The sequence below is a fragment of the Pinus tabuliformis genome, chromosome 2_1 (genome assembly GCF_031772625.1).
Source record: "Pinus tabuliformis cultivar Carrire ecotype Pingquan chromosome 2_1, CPIR1, whole genome shotgun sequence".
In the NCBI taxonomy this organism is placed as follows: domain Eukaryota; kingdom Viridiplantae; phylum Streptophyta; class Pinopsida; order Pinales; family Pinaceae; genus Pinus; species Pinus tabuliformis.
The window spans coordinates 126838878-126856218 of NC_142299.1; the positions used below are offsets into that span (position 1 = coordinate 126838878).

General features: G+C 36.1%; 1 protein-coding gene across 1 annotated transcript; it reads right to left on the reverse strand.

Moving 5' to 3' along the window:
- Positions 1-3223: 3223 nt before the first annotated feature.
- On the reverse strand, positions 3224-8893 carry LOC149199100 (cytochrome P450 76T24-like). The gene is made up of 2 exons (XM_089399363.1): positions 7933-8893; positions 3224-3998 (listed from the first exon to the last, which is right to left on the reverse strand). Exons 1-2 carry the CDS (start codon positions 8872-8874, stop codon positions 3381-3383), a joined length of 1560 nt encoding a protein of 519 aa, XP_089255489.1. The 5' UTR covers positions 8875-8893; the 3' UTR covers positions 3224-3380.
- Positions 8894-17341: the final 8448 nt, after the last annotated feature.

The following is a 17341-nucleotide window of genomic DNA, read 5'->3' on the forward strand; positions in this document are numbered from 1 at the left end:
TATAGTCTCTAGAAGTTGAACCCCAATTACATCTTACTTTCAGCTATTTATAGCTCTTTACAATGCTCTCTAGCCATTTAGGGCTGGAGGTGTCTTAATATATCCCCTACTACCATTAACTGCCTGGTTGCGTTCAAGGACACAATTACCCTTCCATCACGAAAACAGTAATCAATTTTGGTACATCGCTGCCCTGTTAGGTGGCTGGCTTGATTGCGCAAGTGGAGCTCCATGCCTGTTTAATTCTGTTTGCTGGATTGTGTTGTTTCCTTCTTCCTTCGGCCCTGCTAATTTGGTTCAGTGGTCTAACTGTTACAATACTATCAGAGTCGACCACCTTCTTCCTCGGGAAACTGATAGGGAGTGAAGTACGAGGTGCATGGGCAGAGGGACGTGCCAAATCGGACAGATGGAGAAATGACAGAGTGGAGGAGGACAAGCGGGAGCGATCATGAACAAGGGCCATTGGATCATGGGGAATGCATGGTGGAGATCGAGCACAGGAGGTCTGCGGTCGTGGTGGGAGCGGAACATGTCTAGGCTGTTAGATCTCGGGTGAGCAGATCGGACAACTATCAGGCGGAGGAGGTGCGTGGATGATAACGCCTGGGGGTGGTTTTGTTTGGGCGGTTATGGTTTCTATCGGAAGGGCATCAGGCAGTAAGTGGTAAATGGTGGAGTCCACCTGATTCCATTTAGTGGATAACACATAGTAGTGGAGGAGAGAGAAAAACCGCCTCTATCGGGCGGGTATTCTCTACACTTGTTACTTGCGCGATATGAGCGACAGTCGTTAGGTTTGGAGGGGGTGATCTAACGGCGGGGAACGATCTGGCATGTTTCATTGATCAAATGAAACGTGGGCCGTCAGATCGGCAGGGAAGACCGATGGCGGAGGGACACAGAAGTACGAGACGTCCTCAAGAAATGTGTGGAGGGTGCGTATGGCGGAAAGGTAAGGTTTTGCGAGGGTTTTGGATTAATTTACTTAAGGTTAAGACAAAAGAGGGTTTCGTCAGGATGTGAGGGTTGGGTTAAGAAATGAGCGGAATGAAATGTAAGTGAGTGAGAAAAGTGGGGTGATGGCCCGTGTGGGGCCCCTTTTAGGATAGCAAAGTAGCCCATGTCCTTCCTTTAGCCTTCAAAATGTCAGCACTGCACCTCAGGGCTAACACCACCATCGATAACCATAATTATCTCTCTATGTTGACTAGCACCAAGAAGAAAATGAACATCACTAGGATTAGAAATAACTCTCATGAGCTTCGGAGAGTGATCGAGCGGTGGTTTACTCCCAAGACTCCCTAGGACGATAGAATTTGTCAGATTTGTGATACTAGGAAGGTGGAAGATGAAAAGCACTTCCTTTTAGATTGTCTCATTCTTGCGCACATCCGCTCTAAATTCCCTATCATCAACCACACTTCCAATCTTCTTGACTTATTAAGCTAGCCTAACTATAGCGATCTTGGAACGCCTTTTTCCCTACTCTTTGATCACAGAAACAAGATTTTGAAGAATGACAATTAGACTCTCTTTTCTTAAGGTCTTATAGGCCACATTGGTCTTAGTGGACATTAATCATCATCATCATCATAAAATAATTAAAATTTGTCTTAACAAATTATTCTACAAAGTATTTAAAATAACAATAAATCATATATATATATATATATATATATATATATATATATATATATATATATATATATATATATATATATATATATGATATTTTTTTAAATTATATATATATATATGTTTTTTTAAATTATATATATATATAGATTTTAAAAATTATAAGTTTAAGTTTTTTACTTTGCAAAAATCCAATGGTTTGGGGTTTTTCACAGTGCTGAAATTATTTTTTAAATAACAAGAAATCACAATCTCATTATAAATTGTATTATTGGATTGTGTTTAAAAAACCATTTTGTCTATTAATTACGTAGTAACTAATTTTAACGATAAAACAATCATAAAATATTCACACTCCATAAATTATAAAAACAAGTGTTGTAAGATCAGCTATTTAAGTTAGAAATTATATTGTAGGAAAAATAACATAAAAAATTATAACTTATATTGGTTAATGGTAAATTAATAATGGTTGTTAGGCAAATTGAATCTAATAGATTTGCTTTAGTAGGAACTAATAAATTGAAATATAAAGTAAATAAATTAATTCCTTACTCAACCAAAAGAACTTGCATAAATTTTAGCAAATAATAACCTAACTCATTAGTTTCAACTAATTTCAATGTTAAAATTGGTAGAACTTCAAAGGAGCCCAAAAAAATTATTTTAATTCAATAAAGTGCAAGGCACATTTAAAAATGACTTTAAATTCCGACATAAACATGCAAATGAAACACTTAACTAGGATTTATTTACACCTTAGTTTAAACATATTGTTTTTTTTCCCTGAAAATCATGGAAATTTGCAAAATTTTGTTAAAATTCACTAGGTATTTTTGTAAATCTAGGTTATAGTTCTCAAACTTCAAAATTTTGGGTGCCCCGAATGTTTGCAATAGCGTTGAATCCATTTCCACCATAAAAAACATGATTCAAACACTCTTACTACAAGATTTTTTGAAATTTGCCCAAATTCCAATCACTTTTAACTATCAACTCAATTCCTCAGCCTCAGTATCCTTCTTCTTTATTTCATTAATATTAGAAAACAAATATTTATTTTTCAAAATTACACATTATAAATTACATTGGTTAATACTAAACTAATAGTGATAAATGGACAGATAAAATGCCAAATACTTTGATATAGTTAAAATTAGGCATAGAATTTTGTAAATCCAGGTTACAGTTGTCAAACTTCAAGATTTAGAGTGTTGAATCCATTTCCACCATCAAAAAGAGGTTTTTGATGGTCTTGAATCTATTTCCACCATCAAAAACATGATTCAAACATTGCTACTACAAAAATTTTTGAAATGTTTTTTCCCGAATTCTAATCACTTCTGACCATCGAAACAATTCAACCATCTCGATATCCTTCTTGGTTACTTGTTTATTTTAACCTGAACTAATATAATAAAATAAATAAAACTCACTATTTTCAAAATCATATAATTTATTGTAATTAACTCAATGAATCAACCATTCCCAAAAATTGAATAGTTTAAGAGTAGTTTAAATACAAATATTGCAAAATTAAAATTGCAAGATTTTTAAAAAAAAAATTTACCAAATCCAAGCGAGAAAACTTCTTCTGAGTTCAGTAAACAACACCACACAATATCTTCTTCGAGGAGATGAGTAAAATCCGGGAGATGCCTGAAGGAAATATACCATATAAGGTGACAGCTTGCACTAATGTTCAATAGAAATATGTAACGAAGATTGCAGGGTCTAGCGTGTCAGTAGAGATGGGTGGATAAGCGGGGCGTGGGGATTGCTTTCAATGGAGCAGCTTTGTGCAGCGAGAGTCCAAATTTTTCAGTCATGTCTAACTGGGTATGAGCATGGGGAAGGGACCAGTCGAAGGAATGAAGCAGAGAAGCGAGAATGAAGTGAAGTATGCGATGGCCGAGGGGAAGGCCTGGGCATATTCTCCTTCCTGCCCCAAATGGAATCAGTTCGAAGTTGTGTCCTCTGTAATCAACTGTAGGCGCATGCAAGAATCGCTCTGGAAGAAATTCAAGAGGCTGGCTCCATACATTGGGATCTCGCCCCATCGCCCACAAATTAATGATCGTTTGGGTGTGTTTTGGTAGGAAGAAGCCTGCGATTTGGCAAGGAGCGTCTGCTCTGTTGGACAGAAGAGGAGCCGGCGGGTGCAACCTGAAAACCTCCTTCAGCACTGCGTGCAGGTAAGGTAAGCGCTCGATGTCGTCTTCCTCTACTGTTCTCTCGCAGCCCACCACTTGGATCACTTCTTCCTGGGCGCGCTTTAGGGTCTCTGGTTTGCGAAGGAGCTCTGCCATTGCCCATTCCACTGTGGTAGCAGTCACATCTGTTCCAGCTTGAAACATGTCCTGAATGCAACAGTCACAAAACAAATTACAAAAGCAAATGTATATGGGCAAATAAATACATATATATTTGGCTTTGGCCTGTGTCATATATCAAAACAGATTTAGAATGGATACTAGATTTAATAAATAAGCGTACACAGCACATACAAAATCATAAAAAACATAACATAAAGATTTAATGTGGTTCACTCAACTAATCTCGGCTACGTCTACCAAACAGAGGCATCCGCGATCTTATTATTCAACGAGAGATTACAACAATTTCATTCTTCACACATACTCTCAGCTCACCCTATTTTCTACACAATTATCATCAACGGAATTACATTTCCTTTATAGCTGGAGTATAAAACTGAATCATAAATTCTCTCACTACAAATTTAGGATGCATTAACTCCTCCTCAAGAATGATGGCGCTAATATAGCAACAACAAGAATGATGGCGCTAATATAGCAACAAATCTTATTGTTGTCACCTACATGAGATCTTTTGCTAAAATAAATAAAACAGAAAATCTCAACAATACATTTAGAATGGATACTAGATTTAACAATTTAATATTTAATATGAGGTTGAAAGAGCAAATTTCTTAAATTTTTATAATAATTTTTTTATAATATAAAATATAATGTATAATTTTTTATTGTTTAAATTATATTTTTGAATATTATTAAATATAAATTTTAATCATAAAAAATTATTCATATTTTTTTTTAATTACTTCATAATATTTTTTATTATTATAATTTATTAAAAAAATTGTTTTATTTATACCAAAAAAATAAACAAACTTATATGTTTAATTTATACATCCGCTGATACTAAACTGTAAAATAAACTTCCAAATTTACATCAACACATTAACCTTATTATATGAATATTAAGGTTTGCATAACCTTATTGTTTTTAACCCATAAATTCTATTATATGAATATTAAGGTTTGCATTCTGGATTTTTTAAGAGTTGATTTCATTTATTCCCACATAACAATCACTGGTGTATGCCTCTTGTCATCCCACTGTGTGTCTCATCTTTCACTTTCTCCGCCTGGAATCTCAGTGGCACCTGCATTACATTATTGTCATCATCCAATGTATTCCACCATTAAACTTCTCCAACTGGGAACTTAGTGGCACCTAAATTACAACATCAAAACATGGTGGCACTTAAGTTACATTATCAAACGACAATATCAGGAAAGTAATCTCACGATTTAATTGTTGAATACCTGGCAACTCTCTTTGTTAGTGTTGAAAAATAAAATTATTTATCATAATTAATTTTTATTAGTGTGATTTATGTAAATGATATAATTGATCAAAGTAGTTGTGAAGCTGTGAAGGAAAAGATAATTAAATAGGATTATCTATAATAAATTAGATTTTAATTATAAATTGTGTAAATGGGACTGTATTATTAATAAAGTATTAAGATGATTTTTAAATATTTTTTAATAAATTTATTAATTATTTTAAAATATATATGAGAGATAAATTGGATGTTGTTCTTTTTCACAAGTGCTTGGCCATTGAATATGAATTTATGTGATAGGAGGCTTAAGTATTCCATGTTACAGGCATACAAACAAATTCATTTATAAAATTGGAAAATAAGAAAGTTAATAATTTTGTACCTGTTTACTCATATATATAAAATCAAATTAAACCCTTTGACTCTTTTAAAAAATTGATATATAGTTGACATAAAATTACTTCAATTAAAAAAAATCATTTTTATAATTTGAAATTTCACTCTCTAAAAGGTAAAAAAAACTTAAAATTATTTAAACTAAAAAATAATATTTTTATAAATGATTGAAATTTAATTTTAAAAAATATGTATAAAAAGATAATGATTATTATAATTTTGAAATTTCACTTTTTAAAAGATAAAAAAAAATTAAAATTGTTTAAAATAAAGAATAATTATTTTATAAATGATTGAAATTTAATTATATATATATATATATATAAAAGATCTTTCTTATAAATTCAAAATTTATCACATGTTTAATGAAATTATTCATTTCCAATTTAAATTTTCATTATTTAACAATAAAATCTATAATATTATATTTTTAATTAAAAAACACGTATATATGAAAAAAATACAAATACTTTATTAGAAATGAATTGAAATCGAAAACAAACATAGAAATATCACATTATATTTAACTAAACAAAATAAAAAAATGTTAACCTATTTTTATTTAATTTTTTAATTTGTTTTTATGATAAATTGATGATGATGGTGGTGGTGGTTCCACTAAGACCAAATTTTCGGACTTAAAAAAACGAATTATTTAGTTTGATTTAAGATTTTATTCCTATGCTCAAAAAGCTTGGAGAGAAGCCTCCGAGCTTACTATAATTTTGACATAGTAAAAGGTTAGGAAGGTCAGTATTGCAACAAAGTTGTACACGCGCACTCTAAGAGGAATTGATTTTCATCCTCGATGTTCATATTGTTTTAGGAACTACCCAACGACCCGTTTCACTATGATGCTCATGAGAGTTCGTTCTAATCTTGGCTATATTAATTTTCTTCTAAATTGAGCTAGTTAAAACAGAGAGATACTTTTGATCTTCTAGGGTGGGGTTGAGGTGGTTTTGGCTGGAATTTAAAGCTAGCTTAGGAAGTCTATGATCTCCTATGTTATTGAGTTTGTGTTTGTACAACAAAACCCTAGTCATAGCTAGGCTCTCAACAAGGGAAAGAGCCACTTCTATAAGCAGAATATGATAGGGTGTATTGCTTTTAAGCTTCTGGATTTGCTCAATCTTTTTCTGGGATTCTCTAAAGATGCTGCAACCCCAAACCTCACATCAATATAAGATAACATGAGTGACTAAAGTTTCAAAGAGATAGATACTTCAATTTTAAAAAATATGGAATTAATTAAAATTATGACTAAATTAAATATTAAATTAACATATAATATTTAATTATATAAATATTTATTAAATAATTTAATTTTAATTTTAATTCTATATTCAATTATTTAAATATAATTAATATTAATTCTAATTTTAATAATAATAAAGGCTACATAATGATTAGTACTTACTTCTTAGTTTAAATATAACTTAATTAAATTAAAAATAATAAAGACAAAAAAATTATCACAAAAATAAGACAATGAATAAAATATTGTATTATTAAATCCTATTATCAAATATTAAAAAATATGATTAACTAATATTGTTTATATTAATATATATACACTTTAATATATATGTTTATTATGTGTGTTTATATATATATATATATATATATCAAGAAAATATGTTTTTAATATAATAATAAGTCATCTTAAATTGAAAATGTTGACAAAAAATTATAATGGATGAAAATGGAAATAATAGGAAAAGAATAATAAAAAAAAAAAACTAAAAACAAAAAATTAGTAACTAATAGAAATGAAAATTATTAAACAGCCTATAATATATCTCAATCAAAATAAATAAATTTAAATAATAATAAAAATTAACAAAAAAATGAATTCCAAATGTTAAATTATGAATAAGTAGCCAAAAATAAATAAATTTAAATAATATTGAAAATTAATAAAAATTGAATTCCAAATATTAAACTATTAATAAATAACAGAAATTTTTATTAAAAACAAATTAATATACCCTCAAAGCAAAACCAAATGCCAAAATAATTATATTGATAAGATTATTATTTTTCCCACCTAATAAGCCACTCCTAAAATCAGATCATTACTTCTTCCATCTACTAAATAAACTAGCCCAGCTTAATGGCACCAGAGGCTCGTGAGTTAATTGTTACTTCACCCCCACAAACTAAACAGACTCTCCTAGCTTAGGGTGAGCTTAGACCACCCAATAAACAGAATTAAAATAAAGAAATGGATAACGAACTCTGATAATAATAATAATAAGAGAGCGTTGTTGGAGTGGACTTACCAGCAACATGGATTTTATGGCTTGCATGTTGAACTGGTCGGCGTTATCATCCGTAATGGTACTAGTCGTACTGCCATTCTTGTAGTCCAGCAAGATATCCAGGAAATCCTTCTCTCTGTTATTCATCATCGTCTGAGCAATATCGGTCAATCTGGATCTGGCTGCCAGGCGGTCCTCAATGAACTTGTCAAACAAGGCATAGATCTTGTCAATACACTCTGTGACTTTGCGCCTTATGCCCTGAGGGTCCAGCCGCTCCAAGAAAGGAAAGAAATCTGCCAAATTGGGTGTCCCTCCCAGCTCCATCATCCTCCTAATGACATCCTTGAATTCTTCAGAGTCCCTGGATTCAGAATCAAACATGTCTTCACTGAACATCATATTTCCCAGAAGGTTAACAGAGGTGAGGAATGCAATCTGTCCAAAATTCATGGCCTTGCCAGACTCCAGGAAAATGAGTCGAATCATGCGAGACACCTGCTCTCTCCTCAGATGTTGCGAGGCTTCAATTCTCTTTTGGCTGAAGAGCTCGGTGTTGAAGATTTTCCTGAGCATACGCCAACGAGGCCCATATTGGCACCATATCATGGAATTTTCATGGTAAGAATGGCATTTGGCTGCCTGTATAACGATCCGCCCTGCAAATATCTGATCGTTGGTCTTTAGAATTTCCTTTGCCATGGCGGGAGATGAAACCACAATTGCTGTTTTCATTCCGAGACGAAGGGTCATTAAAGGACCATATTTTGCAGCAAGGAGACCCAGAGACTCGTTGGGTTTCTTCCCCAGCTGCAATAGATTCCCAACAATGGGCCATCCGGGAGGCCCTGGAGGCAATTTCTTCTTCTTTGTCGATGCAATGAGCAGAAAATAGGGCACCATTAACAGTGGCAGGGCCACAAAAACCCAAAATGAAAACCATGATCTCCAGTTCATCGTCATGGCTAATAATTTCCTTGGTTCTTTCTTCTTTCATTCCCCAGAAGGAAAAAAGTGGTCATTAAAAGATAGTGGCCACTAGGGAAAAAAAAGGGCAGACAGCTACTCTCAGCGTCTTCCACTGAGATCCCACATGGGCCACCATGCCATAGATTCGATTCCTCGGACACAAAACGAAGTAAGATAACTTCAAGTTGACATTTAGCAGCCATTCCAGCTTCGTAGGATTTACACAAGTCAAAGATTCGCTTTCTGATTATTGGATAAGATGCAAGTAGAGCTCTAAATTTAATCCACACCGCATCATTGGAAGATTCTAAATTTAATCCAAAATTTGATGTTGCTCCACGTCTCCTTTCTTGTACCGGAAGTCACTGTGAAACCAATAGAAGATAAAAGGTGTTTTTCTATATTTTTTTAAGGTGCAGAAGGTAAGGTTTTATTGGCCCAAGACTAGCAGACTAAACATGGTTCATTAGTTTTTGATATCGAAGATGCCCATTTGCTATACAAGTTGTCGTTTTGCAATACAAGTGCCCTGCACGTAACCTGCTTCCTTAACTTCTTAGTCTCGGTGCAGTAAAATATGAATCTAAATCCATCAAAATTGGCATGCTCCACTCAATAGTATTCGTTCTCTGCCCCCAATTAATATGAGGCAATGGATTGATAAATGGTTGAAGAAAAAATATGTAAAGTAGGGTGAATATATTAAAAATGCCATTAAATGCAATACATAATTTAACGAAGTTTTAATCAATTTTATGACAAATTATTCATTAATATGATTATTCATCAAAATTCATTATCATTGGTAGAAGGGGATCATCAACAAGAGCTAGATCATTCATCAAATGCATCATTATTACTAGAAAGGAGATAATCAACAAGAGCTACAAAATATCTTGTGGCTCAAAGTCTTTCCTATGGGAATACAACCTTAGCATTAGTAAGAGTACTAATCATTCATCAAATGCATCACTATTACTAGAAAGGAGATAATCAACAAGAGCTACAAAACATCTTGTGGCTCAAAGTCTTTCCTATGGGAATACAACTTTAGTATTAGTAATAGTACTAACACAAGTTGGCGAGTTGCACAACTAATGCTTGCATGTGCCATGCTTTGTGTTTCACTCACTTTAGCTCCTAGTTTGACTACTAGATATATATTGGGACCAACATCCCTTCCCCCAACTCCATGACATCAATATTATAGTCTATATCAAGATCGATAGGGTGAGACTCTTCTACCCATTCTGATGTTGGATTAATATATGTATCAGGTCTTTTGTTATGCAATTGGTGACACCTTATTTGGAGGTTGTATTGCACAAAGAAAAGAGCATTTAACCATTTTTGTTCCAAATGGTTTCTCTTCTTCATGTGAATACACTAAAAAATAAACCAATTATGTTCACACCCATAAGCACTATGAGTTTAGCTTAAGACTCTAACTACAAAATTTTGCAATGAAGGACGTTAGCAAGTAAATGACTCCCACCAGTGTGTAGCATTGACAAAGCTAGTTCAACAAATTAAATTGTGAGTTTGGCTAAAAAAACATGCATTTACAACTTGAAATATAAACATTTGAACTTCAAAACAAAAATTTGGAATTGCTTACCTCATTGGTCCACATATCTTGTAATCTATGCTTATGTTTTGCTAAAGGTACTTGTGGCCCTAGTGAAAGCATTGATCTATCAATGTATTTCCAACCAATCAAACTCATTAGGGACTATGTGCTCTGTGAACTTGTACAACCCATCATTCACTTGCCCAATTTGAATTTCTCCTGACCTTGCTTTTTAATAATACCTTGGATTTAGGAAATGCCTAGCTGCATGTACATGGTGATGGAGTTGATTGTTCCATATATTATCAAGACATCCAAAATAGGCCCATACTTATGTACTCTAACCTTATATGTTTCCATTATTCCTTTGCATGATCCATAACCTCATAGATGTAACCCATGTGTTGGACATGTTTCAGGGTGTTGGCATTGATTTCAACCTAGAGTTCCTCATGATGTCATCCTAGCAATAGTGGTTCTCATGGTCCTATTAGTTGACAGAGTCTTATGGTGATGGCATTGATGTGGTCACCCTATTGATCTTGTTGTCTTGCAAAGGTGTTTGGTTATGGACCCAGTTGTGGAGCCATTTGATTGATGGAATTCAACATAGGATGTCAATATAGGTGTCTACGAGGGGAGGAAGGTGAGGAGTTGATTGTGTTGGCCTTGATGTCAACAAGGTTGAATGCTTTGACATGTTGATCAGTTAACAGGGTTGGAGGCTTTCATGTAATATTTTAGAGGCTTTACATGACCTTACTGTTAGCTCTGCTATGTTCTTCAGTACTTGATGGATCAAAATAAGTGCTGAGCAATGCTGGTTTGGTTGTGCAAAGCTGGCAGCAATTTTTTATGCTTTCTCCTTCATTTTCCCTTTTTCTCCTTATAACTCACACACCTTCGTTTCCACCTCCTCTTCCATTCTCCTATTTCTCCCCTAACCATTATTTTCATGTCTTTCTATAGTCTTTTGTAAATCCCACCTAAACCTATTTTCGGGCTCCCGAGAAATTTTGTGTTTTAATACTTTAAACCCCGCATTGATCTATTCTCATTTTTAAACCCGGCGCTAAAGCCCTAACCTTTTATAAACACGCATATGATTAAAAATTATATAGCTCGGCCCCGCCCCTTGCCTGTCACGTCATCCAAAGCACATGCTCTAATTCTAGTCGTCCGATCATCCCGCTATATCATCCAACGACGTACGCAGCCCCCGCTCCCACAAATTGCGCGTTCATTAATCGGCGGGGAAAGCAGTTTCCCCACCGTCCTGTTAGACATGTGTCACATTTTCATTCCATCGCTTCCCTGTGTAAGTAAACTGCCCTCGCCCAATAAGAGGTGCGGGGAAACCACTTGCCCACTGTACCACTGTTTCCCTGCACGTTATCACCTGCGCATGTTAATCACCCATCAATCATCTGATCAACCGTCCCGTGATCCGACGCCCTTCATTCATTCCGCTTCCCACCTGTTTGTACGTCTCCTGCTCGTTAACATTCACGCAGCTCCCACTCCCGATAGCCATCCGATCTCTCCCGCCGTGATCTGACGGCCCAGGTCTATCTCCGCCATAGTTCATCTATTCACATGCCTCTCGATAGCCCTCTCAGATCTAATCTCAACCGTAAATCTGATAGATCTAGCGACCATTGTTCTTTCTCGGTTTTTCGTCCATTTTCAAGGCATTTTTCAGTGTTTTTGGCTTGACTCATGCACGCGAAGAAGGAAGAGATGATCCAACGACCTAAGCATTAAAACCCTCAGCTACTACATTCAACACTATGTACCTCCGAAGGACAAGAAGGACCACCTTGAGCAGATAAATGACTGTAGCAGTTATGGACATTCATTCATGAAACATTCCACCTGTTCAAGGAGTATAACAAAGTACCAGAGATTGTCAAATTTGTTAATTAAAGTAGTCAGAATGTTTCAGAGGCCCATAATAGTTTGTAAATGTGATTGGTGGTCAGTTATGACCCCTCCATGCATGGGAAGCAGAGCAATTTTGTTAGAAACTCCATATATACTAAAAAACAAGATGTAATCAAGTTGATGAGTGTTATTGTGTTGTAAGCTTCAACTTCTGGAGGTTGTAACTACTGTGTAACCTGCAGTGTCTGGTCTTCATTTCCAGCTAATACAAGCTTCTTTTGTTGTTGATTGTTCACTTTCCACTTCTTCTTCTTGTTCCAGGTTGTGCCTGCTATGCATTATTCATGTGTTGTTAATATTTAGCATTAGAGGGGCTGTCATCCCACCTCTGTGTTAGGATTTATCATGTATCATTGAATCTGTTTGCAGATTTCTGTTGTTTTAATGCCAGAGAGTTGTCATCCTGCCTGTGTATTAGAAAACAGATCTACAGACCTGTTAACTAGTTGCAGCCACCCATCACAGGGTCTTGTGTATCTGCTGGTGTGGTTAGTCTTCTCCATCATCACATTTTATCTAAAACTGTGAGTAGTTGGTGGTTAAAAGCCTTGTAGTCTGGGGGTGTTCACCCATGTCTAGGGTCAATCATAGTAGAAGTGGTTATCTGGCTTGAATATGCAACATTTCTTTCATTCATCCACCATTTATCCAACATTTTTGTTGAGTTTGTAATGTTCCTAAGCATCTCTGAGATACAACCTAGGAGAGTTTCTTGGGGTGATAACATTAATTGGTGTCGTTTCCAGGGAGAGGAGAATTGAAGATCAGCTTCCCTGGGAGAACGACACAGCTTCAAGCTTTGATGACAGACAAGGTTTGAACACAGTTTCTGGTTGTAATCATCTGGCTGGAAACTCCATTGGAGGAAGACCATCATTTGGAAACTCCTCAGAAATCACCAGCTAAAGACACACTCGAAGAAATCCTCAGAAATCACCAACTAAACTAGTGCCTAAACCTGAGAGGACTGTTAAATCGAAGAAATCTTCACAGAAAGTGGCATCAGGATCAGGTAAGCCTAAGAAGTCTCATTCATCTCTGAAAGATAAAGTTATTGCTAAAGATTTACAGTTTGAAGATTTAGAACACAGCACTGGTTAGCATGTTGATTTAAAATTCTGTGAAAATTATGTTTATGGAAAACAGAAGAGAGTTAGATTCCTTAGAGTTGGGAAAGAAAAGAAGAGCAGAAAATTAGAACTTGTGCATACAAATGTATGGGGACCTGCTTAGGTATCATCTCTTGGTGGCTCTCGTTATTATGTTACTTTTATTGATGATGCAACTAGAAAAACCTGGATTTATTGTATTCGAAATAATCTGATGTATTTGACACTTTCAAGAAATGGAAAGCTTTGGTTGAAAATGAGATAGGGAAAAGGTTGAAGTGTCTCAGATTAGATAATGGAGGTGAATATTACAGCAAAGAGTTTGATAGGTACTATTTAGAGAATGGAATTCACAGCGAGAAGACAGTTCCAGGAACACCACAAGAAAATGGTGTGTCGGAAAGGATGAACATGACAGTCATGGAGCGTGCAAGGTGCATGAGATTTCATGCAGGATTGCCTTTACAATTTTGGGAAGATGCTGTAGACACTGCTATTTATCTAATAAACAGAGGGCCTTCAAGTTCCTTGGATGGTGGTATTCCAGAGGAGGCATGGACAAGTAAAAAGGTAAACTACTCATTTTTAAAGACTTTTGGTTGTGAAGCCTTTGTCCACATTAACAAAGAAAATAAAACAAAGCTTGAGGAAAAATAAAAGAAATGTACCTTTATTGGATAAGGTGTTAATGATTTTGGTTATCGCTTATATGATTATGAAAATCACAAAATCATTAGGAGCAGAGATGTAATATTCAATGAAAAGGTCTTGTATAAGAATCAGTTGCAGGAAAAGAAACAAGAAAATGAAAACAGAGAATACACAGTGCTTGACAATATCACAGGAAAAGTGATGGTGCCAGAAGATCATAATGATCAATAACTAGAACAACAACCACAACAGCAACAAGCACCTCAAACACTTGAAAGTGGTGTTCGAAGATCTACCAGGATAAGTAGACCCCCTGAACGATACTCTCCTTCATTATATTATGTATTGTTGACTGATTCTGGTGAACCAGAATGTTATGAAGAAGCAGTGCAGGTAGAAACTAGGAAGAAGTGGGAGAAAGCCATGAAAGAAGAGATGGAATCCTTAGCACATAACCAGACTTGGGACTTATTCAGGTTGCCTGCAAGTAAAATAGCATTGTAGAATAAATGGGTTTACAGGCTGAAGGAAGAAGATGGAGGAAAACAGATGTACAAAGCTAGACTTGTGGTGAAGGGGTTTGCACAAAAGAAAGGTATTGATTTTGATGAAATATTTTCTCCTGTTGTTAAAATGACTTCAATGAGAACTATTTTAAGTCTAGTAGCAGTTGAAGATTTGCATCTTGAGCAGTTAGATGTAAAAAAAAACCTTTCTCCATGGGGATTTGGAGGAAGAGATATATATGCAGCAGCCACAAGGATATGAGGTAAAAGGGAAGGAGAAACTAGTGTGCAGGTTGAACAAGAGCGTGTATGGCTTAAAACAGGCCCCAAGGCGGTGGTATCTAAAATTTGACAAGTTTATGTCTGAACAAGGTTATACTAGATGTCACTCTGATCATTGTGTTTATCTCAAAAGGAAAAATGATGGCAGCTATATTATATTGTTATTGTATGTAGATGACATGCTTGTTGCAGGTTCGAACATGCAAGAAATAAATGTGCTCAAAAGGAAATTGGAAACTCATTTGCAATGAAGGATTTGGGTGTTGCAAAACAAATCCTTGGTATGAGAATAACTAGAGATAGGAAGAATCGCAAATTAACATTGTCTTAAAGTGAGTACATAGAAAAGGTGTTGAAAAGGTTTAATATGCAAAATGTTGGAGAGGTAAATCCCCTCTACGGATAGAGGCGATCCCTACTAGCCCAGAACGGGTCTAGCAACAATTAGTCAATGCTACTATGCAAGTTCCTAATTGCAAATAAAAGATAGGCAATGAACACCTACTTGGATTCCAATGCTATTGTTTGATGAAGAGATTTCGTTCTCGCTCCTTCGCTTTGGCCGGTCACGATCTTCCACGATCCCCGCAGATAGATACCTGCACACACGAAGAGAAATACAAACACAAGCGTGAAATCTAATAAATGCAATTATACATCAGTCAGAAAGGATGTAATTCACATTAACCATTACAAAGACAAATGAGAATGGAACCATAACAGTAGTCATCTATTATTAATCAATAACAGAGAAAGCTACAACCAAAGTTCTGACGTTGAGCCCTTCTCAAAAGGGTCCAGCCAGCAAGTCTCTTAAGCATTCACCCTTGGAGGTAGATATCCCAAGACAAAAACTCTCTCTCACACAAGTTCACACAAGAAAGCAACACTTCACAACCTTCCTTAATCTCTCTAGCAATCACACTTGTCACACCAACTACCTACTAGCAGCAACACTCTAAGCACTATCAATTCCACACTATCCAAAAACTATCCAACTAGCTGCTCATGGCAATGGTAGAGGCATAAATAGGAGAAGGAGTCTCCATGAATGGTGGGAGGATGAGCTTATCTCCAAGGAAGGTGGCTCAAATGACGAACATACATGCCATAGAAGGGAGGGCGACATTTATAAGGCCAACAACCAGGTTTGGAGTCATCTGGAAGGCTGGCTGTTAGAACAAACTCGCCCAAACTGGATCAGCGCGGGTCCATAACTGCACTGGAGCGCTGACATCGCAGCTGAATAACAAAGAAGGTCATGTCAGCGCGATCAAATATGAATAACAGACGTGCTATCTCATGAAATTCGACCAGCGCGGGAATCACGTGTACTTCCGCGCTGTCAGCACATTCGGTCTGTTATGGAGTGCCCATCAGCGCGGTTATTTTGACAAAAGTCGCGATGATAGTAAAACTTTGGCAAAGTGGGTCATTTGGCAACATTAGAGAGCATGAGCATGATTAATTTAAACTCATGACACAGTAGGGAGACTGACAGGGAGACAGTGACAAATTACTGTGTAACAGATGCCCCCTAAAGCATGAAGCCCGAGAGAGTGGGAGGGGTGAAATGCTTTACAAAACTCGCTGAACTGGAACACCACCAGGAAGAATCTGCACGTATGTACAACTGATATCTCTATTACATGTAGTCTAGGCATGGGCGCAGCCATCCAAAAGACATACAAAGAAGGTCTGTGGTATGGACGCAGCCACCCAGCTGAAGAGACCATGATGATAAAAAGGTATGGTCGCAACCATCCCAAAAGACTCAGGTATGGGCGCAGCCATCCATCAATGAGTCATGTAATAATAATCCACAAAATTGCAACCTGGTTTGCAATAGACAAAAACCAGGGTCTTGCGCTCCATCCCAACCCGAACAAAGTACAAGTCCAAGCATGTGAATACATGAGCCGAAGTCGAACATGCATGAACATCGTCTGATTACCAGCCAATAATGCAAACTGTTAACAGATGCGAGAGGTACCACCAATAATGACAATGGTCCTCAAGGTACTTATAGGTACAATCCGCGGCATGTGAATCAATGAGCTGGCGTTGAACACCTGCAGAATCATTCGATCGGAGGCCAATGATGAAAACCTCGCGTCGAACACGAAGAACCTGCCATTGAGGCATGCAGGCTCCAAGGCACCGAAGGGAGTCTCTAGATTAGCTTCCTGGATAATGAGCTGAAGTCGACATGAAGTGACCTTGATCAAAGGTGGGCCATAGTGTTTCCCACATCATTGACACGAGACAGAGGAAGAATGTTGTGGTGAATCAGAAGTATGTGAGGTATCAGAGGGAGGTTGTAATTCTACAGAGGTCAACTTCTCTTGAACATATCGGCGGCACGACAGTGGACTTGGCAGTATTTGACATCAACGGAT